This window comes from Artibeus jamaicensis, unplaced genomic scaffold, assembly GCF_021234435.1.
Source record: "Artibeus jamaicensis isolate MK-2021 breed Jamaican fruit bat unplaced genomic scaffold, CSHL_Jam_final contig_387, whole genome shotgun sequence".
NCBI lineage: Eukaryota > Metazoa > Chordata > Mammalia > Chiroptera > Phyllostomidae > Artibeus > Artibeus jamaicensis.
The window spans coordinates 24,071,398-24,088,696 of record NW_026521812.1 but is presented as its reverse complement, the minus strand read 5'-3'; the positions used below and the strand labels follow the sequence as shown (position 1 = coordinate 24,088,696).

General features: G+C 49.3%; 1 protein-coding gene across 2 annotated transcripts in view; it reads right to left on the bottom strand.

Moving 5' to 3' along the window:
* Nucleotides 1-14,829, bottom strand: part of BEND3 (BEN domain containing 3) — a 40,549-nt gene extending 25,720 nt beyond the window's left edge. The window contains exons 1-2 of one of the 2 annotated variants that reach the window (XM_037159040.2): nucleotides 14,585-14,829; nucleotides 465-512 (exon numbers count right to left, since the gene is read on the bottom strand). In XM_037159040.2, coding sequence (XP_037014935.2) covers nucleotides 465-501 — 37 coding nt within the window. In that variant the 5' untranslated portion in view covers nucleotides 502-512; nucleotides 14,585-14,829. Of the gene's footprint in view, nucleotides 1-464; nucleotides 513-13,698; nucleotides 13,765-14,584 lie in introns of those variants that run through there. The other variant, XM_037159041.2, reaches the window with a different exon arrangement.
* Nucleotides 14,830-17,299: the final 2,470 nt, after the last annotated feature.

Sequence of the window (17,299 nt, the reverse complement as noted above, 5' to 3'; positions counted from 1 at the left end):
GAGAAGAGACAGGGCTCAGCAGGAGAGACCACCGGGCTGCTTGGAGACCAGCAGGGTCCCCGAGTGACAGGCTGTCTGGGGGCCACCCTCTGACACTGCTGCTCAGACAGTGAAGTCCAGCCAGAGCGAGACTGCACCTTCAGACCACGCCGATTCTACCTCGCCACACCAGCGCTATACCACACCACCACGTCCGAGACCCTTTCGTCCAAACTCGCTTCAAAGTCTTTGGGGGGGGCTGGGAGGTGAGCAGATGCAGGGAGACTAATACTACATTTTCAATATACTTAAAAAAAAAAAAACCTCTTGGAAGACACATAAGAGAAGGTGCATGGGGGGGTGGGGACTAGTGGTGGCAGACTTTTCATTTTGTATCTTTTTATACTTCAGTATGTCTGAACCACGTTGAATACATGACCCAATGAAATATTAAATTAAAAATAATTTTTAATAAGGGGTTTTACCTTCTTCTACATCTTCATTGAGTTCAGTTGAGTTCATCTTCTATTCCACTACATGAAAAGACAAAGACAAAGTCCCAATTTACTGCTTGATTTACGTCTTAACTTTCCCTTCCCGTGAGAAATTCCCTTCCCTCCCAGCCCTGCTGGCTCCATGGAGTGAAGGTGAAGTCCACACTGCTCTGCAATATTACAAAAAATCACATCTTATTCTCATTTGCAGTTGCTCAAAGCAGCCAGGCCTGCTGGAAGCACTTCTCCAAGACTTTATGTGGGCAAGAGGTGTCTCACAGCTTTGACTGAGGGCACTTACAGAGCTAGGGGAACATCATTCACGAAAATCAACTCTTTGTACGGACTCCGGTTCCAGCAAGCTGTTAGTCCCTGCTTTACACATTCCAGACCCCAAAATGAAAAGGCTGACCAAGGATGCGAGCTGTGGAAGCTGTGGACCCGAGCTGGGGTCTTGGGACTCCAGCCATTCAGAAGAGATCCGTGCTGCCTGTGGGCGCAGCCACCAGTCACACAGCTCCTGAGCACAGGAAGTGCGGCCGGTCCCAACGGAAATGCGCATTCGGGATTCCCAAGACTCAGCACAGCAAAAAGAATGTAAACCATCTCATCAATAATTTTTTTTATACTGATTGCATGTTGAAATGATAATATTTTGGGCTGGGCTAACTAAAATATTTTATTAAAAACAATTTCACCTTTCCATAATGTGGCTACTAGAAAACTTTAAATGACCTGTGTGGCTCACATTACATGTTTATTGGATGGTGCTGGTCCTACAGAAACAACTTTCTGTTTCAGAGAAAAAGGCACTGTGGGTTTCTAAGGCTCCCAAGCACCACACAATCTGGTTCAAGCTTCCTTTTCATTGATGAGTGAGTGAGACGGGTGAGGGGCAGGTGCGTTGTCCAGGTCTCAGGGTCCAGGGCAGAGCTGCCCCCCGGACTCCCATGGCCCCAGCTGGAACGGAATGGGCGCCGTGACCGACAGCACCAGTAAGTCTCTGGGATTCTTTCCCCCTCGTTACTTAACAGCTCATCCGTAAAAACTGTAAGGTATTAATGAGGTAGTGGGAAAGAACACACGTGACAGTCTCGACTGCCGACCCTGAGGGGCTGTGGCTCCCGCAGCTGGTCACGCAGACCGCAGGCATCAGTGTTACTTTGGTGAGGGATCGGAGGGGAACAGGACTAAGAAGTGTCTCCTAAGAAATTTCTATTGCCTACAGCAGTAAAGCACGTTCGTTCCAGGTTTCGGGGTCAGAAGTTAAAACTCCGGACCCCCAAGCTGCTTCCCCAATTTTCCCCTGTTCCTTCCACTCAAACAACAGGGCAGTGCTGACCACAGAGCTTATCGTCCCTGGCCCATTTCAGCCACTAAGACACCAGTTTTAGGAAGAGCAAACCCTAATGTCAGGTTTCTCAACCTCAGCACTATTGACATTTGGGCCACGCAGACCTGTGTTGTCAGTCCCTGTCCTGCATGTTTAGCGGCGTCCTTGCTACTGGATGCACGGGGCTAGTGGCACCCCGCCCCACCCCCAGTCACAAGAATGAAAAATGTTTCTAGAAAAAAAAGGAAGAAATGTCTAGCCCTGGCCAGGTAGCTCAATTGGTTAGAGTATCATCCTGATACACCAAGGTTGCCAGTCTGATCCCCAGTCAGGGCACCCACAGGAATCAACCAATGATTGCACAGTAAATGGAACAACAAATCAACATTTCTCTCTCTTTCCCTCCCCCTCCACCCTTCTCCCTTCCTCTCTCTTTCTTAAGAAAATAAATAAATAAATAAATAAATAAATAAATAAATAAATAAATATTTTAAAAAAAAAAAGAAATTTCAATACGGAAGAGGGGTGCCACCTATAGAGGTCAGTAAACTGTTCACAGAGTAGTCACGAAATGATCTGTGGTCCCATCTTACACCAGTGAGCCAAGGGACGTTGGGGACGGGGTGAGACAGAGGGCACGCAGATGGCCCGGGCATGGGGTAACTTCACTCACAGCAGCGGCACTTACACAGGCCTTAGGATGTGACCCACACTTCCCGGCGTGTCCCGTTAACTTTGGGACAGCGTGTCCCGTTAACTCTCATCCTTGTGTCACTAATTTTCAGAGGAATGAGTAAGAAAATTTAAGACTTATTTGAAACCAAAATTAACACTAAAAATAAGTCCTACTTAGTAAACTACCTCCTACCCAGAAAAGGCAACAGGCCAGGCAATGTTGAGGGAAAATAAACAGGTGAGCGTCCACAGCCCGAGAGCCGTCTTACCAGAGGCAAGTTCTAGCAAATGCAGCTCCCACTGTGTCCCAGGCAAAGCAACCTCCCGTGTGATGACATCCCAGACCTGGGTGTCTCTGGTGGGTAAGGAGGGGGGTACAGGTAGGTACATGGGACTTTCCCATATACAAATCAAGCACACAACTGCATTTCGGGGGGCAGCGGGAATGACCGACCTTTGCCAGAAATTCCCAGCGCAGTCAGGGGCCTCTCAAGGAAGGGCACTTCCGGCCTCACCCAAAGGCCCGAGTGTGACAACTCCCCTTGGAAACCTGCCAGAGGGTCCCATGACCCTTCCCCTCAAATCCAGGGCAGAGGTGGGGGCAGCAGAATGAGAAGACGGCGGGCGGAGACAGTGCACAAAACAGCACATTCTGGAGAGAAAAGGTGGGAAGGGGAGGAGATGGAGGATGATTTATTTGGAGGGGAAACAGGCCATAGTGAAAGAAAACCACAAAGACTCTGGCTAAGTAGAAAAGCATTAAAAAAATAAGTGAATCCAAGAAGAAAATAAAATAGGAGTCGATGCAAAAACAGGAGAGAGAACCACAAATGCTGAGCAAAGACGGTCGTCTAACATTACATCTGCCCAGGAGGCAGACAGCGTGCGGCTGGAGCCTGGGGCCGGGCACGGCTGCTGCCAGGGTGTGACGCAGTGGGCAGGAAGGGCATTTTCTGAACCACCACCACATGACACGACAGCAAGCCATTCAGCACCAGAATCGTGAGCTCCTGTGGTTGTCCTATCAGAAAATCATGGAGGAGAACACATTGGGGCCACTTGGTTCAAGGAAAAGCAGAGGGGAGCTGGGAAGACCCATGGGAGGAGGGGGTGGGGTGGGGGCAGCTTTGCAGGCCTCAGGATGCCCAGGGTGCATCTGCTTGGGAAAACGTTTCTGTGTTCATTTATAGGCCAGTGACAGGTGCTAGACCATCTCAAGAGTGACCCAGAACACAGCTAGACCAGCTCAGGAGTGACCCAGAATGGCGAGCCCCTTCCCTCCCTGCCCGCAAAGAAGCCATGCTCTTAGGGAAACTGGGGAATTTCCTATTTGCAAGGCCTCGAAAACCCAGGACTACTATGTGGGGCCTGAGTGGGGGAGGGACTTCACTACCATCTGCAGACCGGGAGCTGGCACCACTGGCCACCGTGTGTGTGCCTCCAGCTCACCCCGCACTGTTTTAATCCCAATCCTACCAACAGGGAAACTGAGAGACATACCTTAAATATACACAATGTTTATTTGTTATTGAAGCTGGAAAATATTACATTTTGACTAAGGAAATAAAACATTTGAATATTGGAAGGGGAGACGGGGAAATGGAGGGCAGGTCACTTGCCAGGGTCACACAGCTGTGAGTGGGAGGACTGGGGCTAAAACGGAGGCTGTGAACACCTCCTGCCAGCCACCAGGAGAGGGAATACTAACAGAATCCTCCATCTTCTGTTGAGGTTCTCCAGCCTTGGATTTTGTGTTCCAACAGCAGCTAGAGCATCCAAATCTCCTTTTATCTCCACATAGGTACCTGGCAAACCAGTGTGCCCTGTGCTTATAAACAGACTCCAGCCCAGAGCACAGAGGGTTCTGCAAGAGGGATGTGTGGGTCCTTGCAGGCATCCTGAGCCAACACAGTGACAGCACACCAACCACGTCAGGGCTGGGTGGGAAGGGGACGCGTGTACTGCCTGCTACCTCCACTCCCTGGTCATCTGCACTGTGAAGGTTGCAGGGTTCCTTCTCCTGGGTGGATACCGAGTATCCGGATGCCAAGCATGCCTCAGAAATTCCTTCCGCTACTTAACTATAGGTTACGTGGGAGCCTCCAGCCAGCACGGCCCCCGCCTGCCCAGGATGAAAGCACTGCAATCCCCCCCTGCCTGCTGGGCCTCCTAGAATTCCCCATTTAAGATTCTCTCCTTTTCCAAACCTTCCTCCTCTCACCTCAGATCGTGAGATAACCCATGCGACCACAGGTTCCTGAAAATCAACTTTCGTGGGGCAGCTGTTGCATGCCCCTCAGAAACCCCTGACCAAAACCAAGGGACGGTGATTTCACCCAAAGACAGGAACATGCATCAAGGAGGCCTGTGTGCCTTGCTACTGCCTCCAGCTGAGCCAGCACAGGCTTGAAGGTAACTCTCAAATAGGGCTAATCTCAGTGAAATCCTTTTAAACAAAACAACAAAAACCAAAGAGCTCAGGAAGCCTTGGGTGAAGTGACTGCCACAGTTACAGAAAGGTCTCCAATGGAGCGGAGCTTGCAGGAGTACATAATGTTACTGAAGTGCTTCCCGGTCGCTTCTGCAGAGTGAGATGGACACCATTCGACCTTCCGTGCGTGGGTGTAACTTTGTCTGTGGCTGAGGGGAAATCAGACTGTCACCAGAAAAGCCTTCAGTTTACAAAAAGCACAAAAGAGAAGGTAATCCCAAATGTTGATAAATAAAACGCTTCTAGCCACTCCAATATCAAATTACAAAGACTAATTAAGTTGCTTAAATTGGCTGCATACATGTAATAACTGGCCAAGCTGCCCCCCTGCCTCATGCTGAGATGAGGCTGAATTCGAATCCCGAATATCCCGAAGGTCAGCACGTTCCTGGCTTGGGGCAGGAAGTGCGGCTGGGGAGGGGAGAGAATCCGTGAAGAAAGATGAGGAGAAGGCAGAGAAGCGAGAACCCCTCGCTGGGGCTTAGAAATGACCAATTCTAAGAGATGCCACAAGGCAATGGAAAATCTGGGAAGATTTACAATTACAGGTCATATTTTTATATTCGTATCTTTAGAGTTAATTAAGGAAGAGAGGACACAAAATCTTTTTTCTTCCTTTTTGACTAGGTGATATACGCACAGGAAAACAATACTCAAAAGCTATAAAAGAATATTTGCTTAAGAAGTCCCCTGTCTTCCAGTCACTGGGCTACTCTCTTGGAGGCACCCACATTACTTTCCTCACGTGTCCCACTGCAGACGTTCTGCGTCCGTGGTTCTCGGAGTGCGCTTCGCACTCGGTGGTTCGCCACTGTCGCTTTACATGGTCTCTCCCCCCAGCTCTGCTGCCCACGGGTCAAGTTGGTGGCTTGAAATTGGCCATGGTGGTAGTATTTTACACCACGGAAATCTACACTTTTACAACCAGGGTGTTTTCTTCATTCTTTCTGGAGTTTACTAGTTTACAAGTTTACTAGTACATCCAAGACCCTTTCAGAGAGGTCCACAAGATCAAACTCATTTTCATAAAAAAAAAACTTCATTTATTTATTTTGAGGGAGGAGGAGAGGGAGAGAAACATCGATTGGTTGCCTCTCCCACAGGAAAGGTCTCCCACAGGTGACCTACCAGTCTGGGCCAAAACTATTTCCATAACAACACTGAGGTGTTATTGCCCCTTTTCTCACCTAGGCACAGCAGGAGAAGTTTCCTGAGGCCACGAGATATACAGAAGATTAAACACCGAGGCAGATTTGAAAATTCAGCTGTCTTCTATGAAGTCAGAGATTAAAGAGATTCGCAAAAATGTAAATGATACCACTCATTTCACTAAGATATTCATAAAAATGTTATTGAACCTATACTGAATTTATTATGGTTATTTTAAATTTTATTTATTTACTTATCTTTAGAGGGGAAGGGAAGGAGAGAGGGAGAGAAATATCAATGTGTGGTTGCCTCTCGTGCGTCCCCTGCTGGGAACTGGCCTGCAACCCAGGCATGTGCCCTGACTGGGAATCAAACCGCGATCCTCTGGTTTGCAGGCCTGCGCTCAATCCACTGAGCTACACCAGCCAGGGCTATTATGGTTATTTTTAAACAAATTAATAAATATTTTTGCTTTCATTTCTAACACAGTAAATACTGACAGACATAACTCATATTAATAAAAGCTCTCTGGGCTCCTCAACAAATTTTAAGGGTATAAAGGGATCCTGAGAATAAAAGGTTTAAGATCCTCATTCCTTGCTTTTTTTCCCCTCACTTAATGTATCATGGAAATTTTACTTCTTTTTTTAGTTTGAGTTCCCCCAGAGGCAAATTTTGAGACAAAGATTTGGAGTTGCTGCTTTGGGAAGAGAGAGTAGAGCTAAAAACCTGTAAGAGGCATGTTAATGGGGGCAGGGGAAGCCCCTGGCTCGCGGTGCTGCGGGTGCCACCGCAGGTGCCTGCCGGGGCCTCCGGGAGCAGAGGTGCCCCAGCCTGCAGGGCAAGCTCCTGAAGGCAGAAGCCCTGCTGTGCCCTTTCCTTCCAGCTGCTCACCACACTGCATCCTACACCGGGTGGAAGGTGCTGCCCTAAGAGCTTCATCGTGAACTTAACCTAATAATCCTGTGAAGTAGAAACTCTCGTTTGTCTCATTTTACAGGTGAGGAAACTGAAGCACAATTTTAGAGCCAAAGGGACCTCAGAGACCATCTTGTTTCATAGGCATGGGACCCGGGGCTCAGGAAGGTTAGCAACGTGCTGACGATCACACTGTCGGGAACGGCTTCTCGTCTTCCTGCCTGGTGCTCTGGTGGCCCGGGGCCCCACCAAACAGGGAATCCACCACACATACCACTTATCTACGGGGATCACGGCCGACACCTGGGAGGACCTGGAGGATGCAGGTAGGTCTCTGGGAACTTCTGTCGGAGGGGAGTACGAGTAAATACCAGAAGATAAAAGTAACAGGAAGGAAAGAGCGGTCGGAAGCCCCAGGTTAGGAGACACTACACCAGGGTTTCTATAACAACTCACTTACATCTAGTAAACACAGGCTGCGTGCCACAGCTGTGCAGAAGACCACCCATGCTTCCGATGTGGTGCTCTAGACACAAATAATTCTAAACTTTAACACATACCTACGAGACTTTTTTCCTTTGCAGGGGAGAAATGTTAATCCAAGATAATTCTAGGGGGAGGTCTACTTCAACAATAACTTTGTTAGTGTTCAAATGGGTACATCCCAATCTTCCTCATAAACTTCAGTTTATAAAGACCTAACATCAAATCTTTCCATCACTTACAGAACCTCACACACTTGACAGTTATGGTATGTTGTCACCGTAATGAGCCACGGCTACAAGGGTAAAACAAGGAGCCCGGACCGGGAGGCCTCTCACCTCCCGGCTGTTCTCGGGGGAAGCACAGGTGGGACTCTGGGGTCAAACTGGTGCAGAGTGAGCCCTCCCCACCACCTGCCATGAGCACTGACAAACCGCACAAAAAGTTGCAGAGAAAATGGAAGGGACAACACACTGAATGGGACCTGGCCTGAGACCATCACTGGTCGCCCCTGTCGTTTCTATTATAAAAGTTAGGAAGTCAACTTCTACACATTTTCTCATCACGTGACTTGGAAACCTCTAATGACAGAAAGAGCCTAGCATTAAATTATGTGTAAAGATTCAAAATCAATTGTTCATCACAGGGCCACCCAGTCAATAACAACATTCTTCCAAGAGCAATGGGGGTATCTCGGCTACAAAATTAAAGATGCCAAAGCTGGAAGGAAATATGCCCAAAGAATGGTAATTACTTCCAATTAAGAGGGTTATGGATGACATTTTCTTTCTGTTTTAATTTTTAAAGATGTTATTTATTTTTAGAGAGAGGAGAAGGGAGGGAGAAAGGGAGAGAGATATCAATGGGCAAGAGAAACATCCTGGACCAGCTGCCTCTCCTGTACTCACAGTGGGGACCTGGCTGCAACCCAGACATGCGGGATTGAACCAGTGACCTTCTGCTTCACGGGACAATGCCCAACCCACTAAGCCACACCAGTCAGGACAAAAAAGCAATTTTTAAATAAAAAAAGAAGTACAGTAATGTTTATTTGTCAGGTCACATTCTAAGTTACATCCACAAAACAGGAACGAGTGAGAATGTAAAATCAAATCGTTAAATGTCAACAACTGACAAACTAGCGAAGACCTTTCATTTCCTAACTGTTTCTGAATTATTGCCTCCAAAGGTGTAAGAAGCCCCTCAGTGTGTGGAGAGGGTGGACTCAGGGCTGTGCACAGTTTCAGCCGAGTGCCGACAGCCAGGCCATCCGAGGACGCGCGGACTGGAGAGCAGCTCAGTGTCTGACCAGGGCCTGATGCCTGACATGCTGGGTTTCTATGTTCTGCACAGCAGATGACTTACATGCAGTCCCTTCTTCAGGGTTCTCTTGGGACTGAGCACCCTGGGAGATGTTCTGATCCCCTCCTTCCACGCCACCTAAACAGTGGACCAAAGTGGGCCATCGGAGGTGTGCTCCAGGGTCCTGGCTCCGGCCAGGGTGAAGCAGCAGGCAGCAGTGGGGACAGAGAAAAGGTGAGGTCTGGGGAGCGGAGAAGTGGCCAGGTCACAGAAAAAGGAAGGGGTATAGTGAGGTCATTGGTTAAAAGTGGAGAGGAAGGAGTCATGCAGGAATCTGGCTGTGGGGTTATTTTCCGTGTTAAAAGCTGGGTGCAAGGCTATAGCAAGGTGAGCAGGGGACACATGGCATGGTGATTCCTTGGCAAAGGATTATTGGTCTCTTCCCTAAATGTCCCTCAGGTTTCCAAAGGAAAATGTTCCCCAGTGCTGCCCATAGGGGGTGGGACTGCCCTGGGGCACCCCTCTACCAAGTTCTTTTAGAATTGGCTGCTCGGGAGAGATTGGCCAGACCAGGCCTCCGCTGCGAGCTGCACCAGGCTAATCAGAGGCACCAGAGGCTTGTGGCCAGCCCAGCGTCATTCAGGACAAACAGCAGGCCCAGAAATGGGAAGTACTTGGGCTTCCTGAAACCCTGAGGTTCAAATCCCAGCCAGCTGACTCAGGACTCTGCCCCATTAAATCAGAGATATCCACTGCACTTGGGACTTGCCACTGGGCTGAGGTGCAGGTCCTAGAGCAGCTGGCCCCGGCCAGCAGCTCAGGCCACCGTGGCGGCAAAGCCTCATCTCCCAAGTCACGTTTCCAGATATAAAGTGAAGCAAACACTCACCACTGAAGGAGGTCTCCTTGATGAGCCTCAGAAGACGAATGTGGTTGGAACCTGAGACCGTGGGGATGGCAGCTGTGTGGCACTGCCGCACACAAAGGTACAGCAGAGACTCTGCTCAAACCATCTGAAACGTTACTATCAAAAACATACTCAAGGATTTAAATGTTCCACTAGGCACCAACTGAACCTTACTTCATACTTTTCTCAACTGTTTCACAATTTGTAATTTTCTTAAATTGACTTTAAGAGAGAGGAAGGGAGGAAAAAGAGGGAAGAGAGGGAGAGAGATGGCTTTGTTGTTCTATTTACTTATGCATTTGTTGGCTGTTTCTTGTGTGTGCCCTGACTGGGGACTGAACCCACAACCTTGTCGTGTTGGGACGGCACTCTACCCAACTGAGCCAGTCAGCCAGGGCTCAACAGTCACGCATGATGTGACTTCCTGACACCCATCTCCTGCAGGTCATGCAGATTTTTAAAAATGAAACATAAAGGGAGGACAGCAGCTGACATTCATGTAACACTGGCCCCACGGTCTAACGGTTTCACATGTTGGCCCACGCAGTCCTCAGAGAGCCCACTTATTTTGCAGAGAGAGAACCAGAGCCCACGCAATCTGCGCCTCACTTGGAGGAGAGTGCTGCAGAAAGCAAGGAGCAGGAAAGGAGTGCGGTGCACTTCGGCCTGATGGTCTCGTTCCAGCCTTCCAAGAAGAGCAGGGACACAATGGGGCGCTGCCGCCATTCCCTGCTGAGCACCCACTGGAGGCTGGGCTCCCGTGCAGGAGCAAGTCAACTGGCCACACGGGCCCCAGAACACCAAGGGAGGGACTAGTGCGGCTGATCTCGCAGAAAACGGGATTCCCTACTAAACTTTAAGATCAGGCAGAACTGGGTTCAAACCCCGGCCCCACCTCCAATTAACTTCTAACACCGGGCAGGTTGCTTACCCACCCAAACGTTGGCTCTTCTGCAAAATGGAGCTGTGCACACCGCCTCATTCAGAGTTTCAGTGAAAACTACAGAAGGGAAGGCACCTGGCAAAGGACCGCTCTGTCAATGTTACCCATTATAAAGCTTTTTTTAAAGAAAAAAGATGTATAAAGTACATCTTAATAGTGACTACTTTTTAAAACTAAAAATTAAATGACTCTAAGCTTTTGAAAAGGTTTGTATGACTTGTCTTTCAAATGAAAGAAATAAAGAAACTGCAGGGTGACATCACACCGAGCGCTCCCGGAGGACAGGAAGAACATTCCCAGGCCCCGCTCTCTTGCGCTGTCTCTGGGTCCGCGGGAACAGCCGGGAGCCTTGGGGCTCTCAGAACCCGGCTCTCTCACCAGTGGCACCCTGCCCATGGGACTTGCAGGGTATGTTCACAATGTTTTTATTTTTAGACATATCTGCACATGCTGTTTGAAAAACGCCAGACCTCACAAAACCAGGGCAATTTACCCCGAGTTTCTCTAACGCTGTAATTGTCACTGCCTTCCTTACTCAGTCAGAGCACAGCCTCATCTTTCAGCAGGCAGGGAAGGGCAACCACACAGCCCTGCCTGCCTGGGAACTGGCGTCTCACCCTTTAGACACTGCGTTTTCAGAAAGTGACTAACTAAACCTGCTGTCTTCCTCAGCAAAAGGATTCTACTCAAGCGCCTTTGGACTCATGAAAGGAAACTTCTTTAGGTGTCAATGGTAGGAGGCATAAGACTTTGCTTGTAACTTTAAACTTGGCACCCAGAAGCTGAGGGTCAAGGAGAAAAGGAGGGCCAGCACATCCCAGCAGCCACCCATGTGACTGACTGGACAATGGTGACTAATTTTCCTAGGAGGTATAAGCTAGGTTTCCTCTGTACTTCCCACTTTTTCAAGTATGTTGTCTTGTGACCACACAAGCTAATTAGAGTTGGCGAATAATGTGGTGTAAACTAACGCCCACCCCACCCCCAAACCTCCATTCTTTGATCTACTAGCTTCATACTCAAACCATCAACCCCCTGCACACAAGATCAGTAATTTATTCAACTGAGCAATCAATGCCCTTATAGATATTGATGCAACTGTGTTTTATTGGTCAATAATAATGGAAGATCAGGCCAGAAAAGAGGAAAAGTTGCCCCTGGTAGAAAACAAAACACTGTACTACTAAGAGGGCTGACTTTGTACATGTTGCAAGTTGGATTAAAAGTGGAGGAAAGGCATGCCACCGGGTGAACTGCTGAGAACAACTCAGCTCTGAAACAACAGTCTGTAAAAGTCTGGTCATATGGTGACGAACGGAACTGCCGCCACGAGTGAAACAGCATCCCTCCTCTGTGACACACCGAAGGCCTGATGCCAGCATGGAGAGCTCTTAGTTTGGCATGAGCAGGTCACGTGTGGCAGCTAGTTCCAGAAACCACAAGAGCTTTGGGCTCAAATAATAATGTTGTAGGAGATACTGGAGCATCAGAAGGGCGAGGAGAGCAATTGTCCAGTCTGGAGGAGGAAACAGCAGGAGCAAGGTGCTGTGCACAAAGCACATTAAAACATCCTTCTTTCTGGCATATGCATTACATGTGACTTTAAATGTGATTTTAAAAACATTACCATACAGTCAAATTTACACTCTGGAGGGAAGGGTGCACAGTTCTGTGAAAAAGCACATGTATACCTCCCTATAAGCACCAGTGAGAGGATACAGAAAAGTTCCATCACCCCAAAGACAAATTCTACAAATAATTCCTCCAAACTTACGTTAGCTGATAATGGGGACAATGAACAATAAATAAGGGTGGCAACCACAATTCTCCACTTGTCATCAAAATTAAGTGCCAGAAACAAAACACTGCACCCCAGCCTTCCGTACACTGACACCACACTCTTTTTGGTCGGCCGGCAACCTTCCTGTCTTTCTTTCTACATTATAAAATGTGAGATGCACGTTGTGTCTTTCCTCAGTGCTTCGGGGGCTTTCTGGACAGCTCTAAAGAGTGGCAGGTAAGCCATTCGTTCCTGCAGGACATTGTCACTCAAACCTCTACCATGGTGGATTCCAATTTCCCTCTCCCTGTTAGACAATTCTATTCCTTTTCTGATGTAAGGGATGCTTAGTAACTTAGGAGTGACCAAAATGAAAAGTGTTAATTAAGTGTGTCGATGTGATACCCTTCAATAGGTTGACATGTTGATTACCTTGTCTGCTAGGTCCTAACTGGCCTACTGCTACTATTAGTGCCTTGTATGTGGTGGTGGTGGTGGTGGTGAGGATATAAAACTTCTCTCTTAAATTACTTTGACAAGGAGATGGGGCCTCTGGTAAAATCCACATCCAGGAGTTTTTACATGACAAATTTTAAAGGCTCCATGAATTTCACTACAAGGACCTTGTGCAGATGGGTTAACCCACTAGCAGCAACAGGCTGCACCAACTCCCACCGTCCATCTTGGAATGGAATCCAAGAGGCTCTCCATTCATTTAGCAAATGTTTATTGAGCACCTACTAAGTCATCAAACACTGAGGTAGTGGCTAGGGATGGAAAACTTAAAATACAAAATCTTGAGCAAATCTCATTATTGAGGGTGAGAGAACTAACAGGGTCCTATATGGTGATTAAAAAAACCCACAAACTAGGTAAGGATGATTGTTTTTTTAAAAAGGGGAGTGGGGGTGGGGAATGGAAAGCAAAAGAGCTTCCTCCGACCCTCTTTTTTATATATCGAATCAGGCCCAGAGCTCAGTTTTCTGCAGTCTTGGCTTTGTGACACCCTACGCAATGCCCTGTGTACGTTAAACACTCCAAAGTTACTTTAAAAAAAGAGAAATTGAACGTTTCCGACTCTGAAGTGTTGAGTCTATTCCACACACCCTTGTCTGGTTAGCTTCGGTGCGTAAAATTCTTTCCGATAGGCCACCTGAGCAATCATTTTACCTGTGAAAACACCTGGTTAAAAAAAATGTATGTTTAGGTAGACAAGTCTTCATACGGTTTGCTGCACAACTCACCGATAAGAAGAGGGCAAAGTCTGCGTGGGTAATCACGTTTGCAAAAATAGCAAAAGTGAGGGGTCAGGGGCAGCGGCGAAAGCCCCAAGCTCCAGTCGCGGCCGCCCGCGAAGGCCTCTCCACAGCCAGGGTGCACACCCAAGGGAACCGGGCCCCCTCCGGCTCCCGGACAGCGAGAACCGCGAACACCGTCGTGGACGACGGGGAGGGAGCGCTGCGCCCCCTGGAGGCGGGGCCCATCTCTGTGCGCTCCCAGCGACAACCGCCGTAAGCCGGCCTCACTCCATTTGCAGACCCCGGAGGTAGCGTCCCTCCAAACGCCAGCTCCTCTGGCCTCCCGCGCCCGACTCCGCATCGCCCTACAGTCCCCGCCCCCTGCTCCGCTCAGACACCCCCTTCTTCATGCTAAAACGTCCCCCGCCGCTGCCTGGCCGAGCGCGGGCGCCGAGTCCCCGCGATCTCCGCAGAGCCTTCCGGCGGGCCCGGCCGCTCCATCGCGGCGCCAGGCAGGGGAGCGGAGCCGGCGCACGGCGCGAGTGGAGCAGGCAGCGGCGGTAGCGCGGACTATTCCACTCCGCGTCTCCCCCACCCCCGCGCGGCGCGCTCGCTCCCGGGGACGCCATGGAGCTGCCGCGTTCCGAGCGGCACAAAGGGGTGCGCGGCACAATGGGCGCGGCGAGCCCGTGGGCGCCGGGCGCTTGCTCGGCCACACGTCCCTGCGCGGGGGTAGGCGCTCCTCCCGCCGGGCGCGCTCAGGGCAGCCCCCCTTTGCGTCCCCTCCCCTGCTCCCGCCCCCACCCCGGCATGGATGTTGCAGGCACTCTCTAGTCCGTCTGCCCTGAAGCCGCCGCCGCCGCGCAGCCAGCTTGGTTCGCCCCGCGCTTACCTGGGACACGAGTTCTGTACTTTGCAGAGCGGGCCCGCGCCGAGTTTGGTCGCCACGTGGGGTGCGGGGTAGCGCAGGTCCGGGGAGCTGGGGACTCGCGCGACGGCCTGGCCGGGGCGGCCCGGGGAGTTCCTGGGGGCGGCGGGCGGGCGCCGTGTATTTTCCCCTCTCTTTGTGTGTGTCCGTGCGCTGCGCTCTCGCGTGACGTGACGGGACTCCGTGTGTCATTTCCGCACAAGGACACAGGAGCCCCCGCCGCATTGAAACTACAACCCCTCCGCCCCCACCCCTGGCCCGCCCCTCCCCCTCAGCGGGGCACACGCGGGACCAGCGGCGGCGCTCGGGCGTGAACGGCCGCGGCGGGGAGCTAGGGCGCGCAATCCGGGGACCCAGGCGGCCCCGCGCGCTTGGCGGGTGCCGCGCTGCTCCACGTGGGCCCGCGCCGGTTGCCCGGGCGTGGGGCGGAGGCCGCGCACCCACGGCGCTCCAGGGCAGCGCTGGCTAACAATGACTGACGCCTGCTCGCCGCGTGTTCTCTCTCCTCTGCGAATTATGTATCTAAAACGTGGTTTCTCAGACCCTAGGAGTTTGACTTGAAAAGCCTCTTTTTTTTACTTTTTTTTTTCTTCGCGGGACGGCAACTGTGCGGGGGCGTTTCCTCCCCTATCGCCCGCGCCTCTCCCGAATTCTTGGCATTTCCGTGGTTCCTCAGGCCCCCAGGCGGGTGTTCCCGCGCCGAGCTGGGCACAAAGACATAGGGGCGCAGGGACCCCAGTGGCCCTGAGAGCCGGCATGGAGTCGAGGGTAGTTGGAGAGCGACCGGAGCGCTGGGAAACTCTGTCTCTGGCCACTCCCCCGGCGCTGTACCCGCCCTCTGTTGTGAGCTCCAGAGCTAAAAATCTGTCTTCTACTTGGTAATCCGAAGTTTTGAGGCTGCAAAGTGAGAGATTCAGAAGTGCGCGGGCTCAGAGACCTACATCCACACACAAACCCACGGGATAGCTGCACGCAGCGCTTAAAATAGAAAAACACGAGTCACCATCTGAATAAAGGCTGATTCTTGAGACTTCTCCGACTCCGAACTGGAGATTTCAACCTGATAAATATACAACCTACCACTCGGGTATTTCCTCAAGTCTCAGTGACTTTAAGGGGTGGGTGTGGTGGGTGAAGGTCAGAGAAGCCCAATCCAACAGTTAAACCACGTTTACGTTTCAGGCAAACAGCGAAAATGTAAATTTTAAAAAAATCCTTAATTTGCCTGTCGAAGTGTAAGAAGAAAAATGCAAATGAGCCCATCTGCTGCTCCCAGCTGACTGGCTGCTAGAGAGGAGGACCATGTGCCTGTGGCCCAGCCCTGCGCGGTCAGTGAATAAGTAGAATAGATTTTAAAATAAGGCATATGCTGGATCCTTGCCCTGTCGCGCGGGACGGGGTTGAATTGACCGTATAGTTTTCGATTACGGTATCCTTCTCCACACCACTCCAACTGGGAATTTAGTAATTATGTAATTCCCTCCCCTTCGGGTTTGGAGAAACAAAACAGGATTATCTGAGACCACTGAGGAACTACAAGAGACATCCTTGAACTACATTTGGATGGCCAATTTTGAGAAGTCGGTACTAACTGCTATGCAAAATTAACTGGCTGCCAGGAGAACAGAGCTCAGCATCCAGGGGGTGGTTTTATAAAAGAATCCATACGTTCTCGGTGTCATTCAAAACAGGATGATGAAAAGAATGGAGTCGAGATAGCAGCCCTTCAAATTCAAAAGACTTGAGTCGCCCTATCTACATGTAAAATAAGGCGGAGGGAGGGTGGGGGGAGGGTCGCTGGGAAGAATGGTTAATTTATACGTTTCCAGAAGATAGAGTGGAGGCGCTCCGATTTCTGCCGGGGACTTGACTTTTACACTCGTACTAAGTAACACGTATGACATAGTACATTGCTTGACGTATTTAACAGATGCAGCAGTTTTAGTCTCACCTTCAGTTTAATATGACAGTCATAATTAGAATTTTAAAAGTATAAACTGTATTTCATTAGTTCGATTTTCTAGGATTTCCCAGTAGGAGAGTTAGGAAGATTTAAGACTAGCATTTAAGTTCACTTTGCAGTTTTAAGTGGACTGCCAAGTAGTTTAAAAATGTAAAATTTTTACAAAGAGAATTAGATGAATTGTGTTTAAGGATATATCTGTAGTCGTTCACTGTTTCAAGTATTTAAGGATAAATAACACAAAACAGAAGTAAAATAGGGATTAACATTTCTTTGTTCATATTGTTTGAAACCACAGACTGTCAAATAGAATACTAAAAAAATAGCATCTAAGATAAACAACACGATTAACTGACACAGTTGACTTTTCAAAGCATATCCCTTAAACTACCAAGTGACCTTGTGAATTATTGTAAATATGCATCTTACTTTGCATATGTGGATCAGTCTACTTAAAGTAAGCTGTTTATTCCAAATAAGTTATTAACAGAAATGAGAATCATTGCTCTCTAGGGAAGAAAACTATCCTCAAATGGTTTTGTATATTTATATGAGGTTTTGTTTTTTTAATGAGTGTTATAAAAAAACCAACTGAATAAACTGAAGATCTAATTGCTTATTAAGCAATTCAATGAATCAGGCAGCATCCCACCTAAAAGAACGGGGTTAGGCAGCGATTTTGAAAAGAGGAAAAGAAAGGATTATTTGTAGGCCAG